This window comes from Athene cunicularia (genome assembly GCF_003259725.1).
Source record: "Athene cunicularia isolate RWA chromosome 2 unlocalized genomic scaffold, athCun1 chr2_part1, whole genome shotgun sequence".
In the NCBI taxonomy this organism is placed as follows: domain Eukaryota; kingdom Metazoa; phylum Chordata; class Aves; order Strigiformes; family Strigidae; genus Athene; species Athene cunicularia.
This window is the reverse complement of record NW_020799095.1, coordinates 30,651,999-30,652,834: the sequence shown is the minus strand read 5'-3', so window position 1 is coordinate 30,652,834 and position 836 is coordinate 30,651,999. Positions and strand designations below refer to the sequence as shown.

Here is an 836-nt window from a genome sequence, read left to right as displayed (position 1 = left end):
CACAAATCCGAAATTGTGAGAGATGCTAATCTCTATTGCTGTGCGAGGTGGGAGGTATATTTTCAAATAACTTCCACTTGGACAATTGGTAACTGTAAAGCATCCCTACATTTAAAGCGATATTTCCCAGAAAACTCTAATATGGCAGAGTAGCCTCAGAGGAGCGTTAAGCAGGAGGTGGATTGACCTTTTAATTCTCGATCGGTGACCTGAAGGGTACCCAGAGGCTGCTAAGCACATCTCTTCCTTTTGGTTTGCTCCAGAAAGAGCTGTCATCGCAAGATGCAGCTAGTGAGTGAGGCTCACGATTTCACTGTTCATCCGTTTGCGGGAGGGGTGGGGGAGGGAGAGAGGAAAAAAAATATATATTTCCCACACTGCCAGAGTAATGCCAAACTCTCTGTGAGTGGGAAGAGCAGAGCAGATGCTGGAATGAGATGCCAAAGCAGCTCCCCTTTCCCCTGCGCTTTTGGGTGCCTATAAATTGCTCCAGCGCGCTCGTCAGCCTCCTCCTCTCCTGGCAGGTGGCACCCGGGCAGGATCCCGCTCTCCCTCCGGCTCCGGCGCGGCGCCCACCTGGTTGTTCTTGCAGAGGTCGGCCCACATGCTGGTGCCGTCGCCGCCCCGCATGAGCACATGGTAGGTGAAGAAGTAGATGCCGGGGATGGAGCATGTGAACTTGCCGGTGGTGGGGTCGTAGTGGTTGCCCAGGTTGGTGACCACGTCGTCGAACTTGAGCACCTCGTAGCCCTCGTGCTGCCGCTTGAGGCCGGCGTAGAAGGCGATCTTGGGGACGGTGCTGTAGGTGGCGGCGCTGATGGCCCCGGCCGCGTTCA

At 55.1% G+C, this 836-nt stretch overlaps 1 protein-coding gene across 1 annotated transcript in view; it reads right to left on the bottom strand.

Moving 5' to 3' along the window:
* Window positions 1-403: 403 nt before the first annotated feature.
* The window catches only part of C1QL3 (complement C1q like 3), a 6,466-nt gene continuing 6,033 nt past the window's right edge, over window positions 404-836 (bottom strand). Inside the window, exon 3 of the mRNA XM_026843321.1 lies at window positions 404-835. Coding sequence (XP_026699122.1) covers window positions 502-835 — 334 coding nt within the window. The 3' untranslated portion in view covers window positions 404-501. The remainder of the gene's footprint in view (window position 836) is intronic.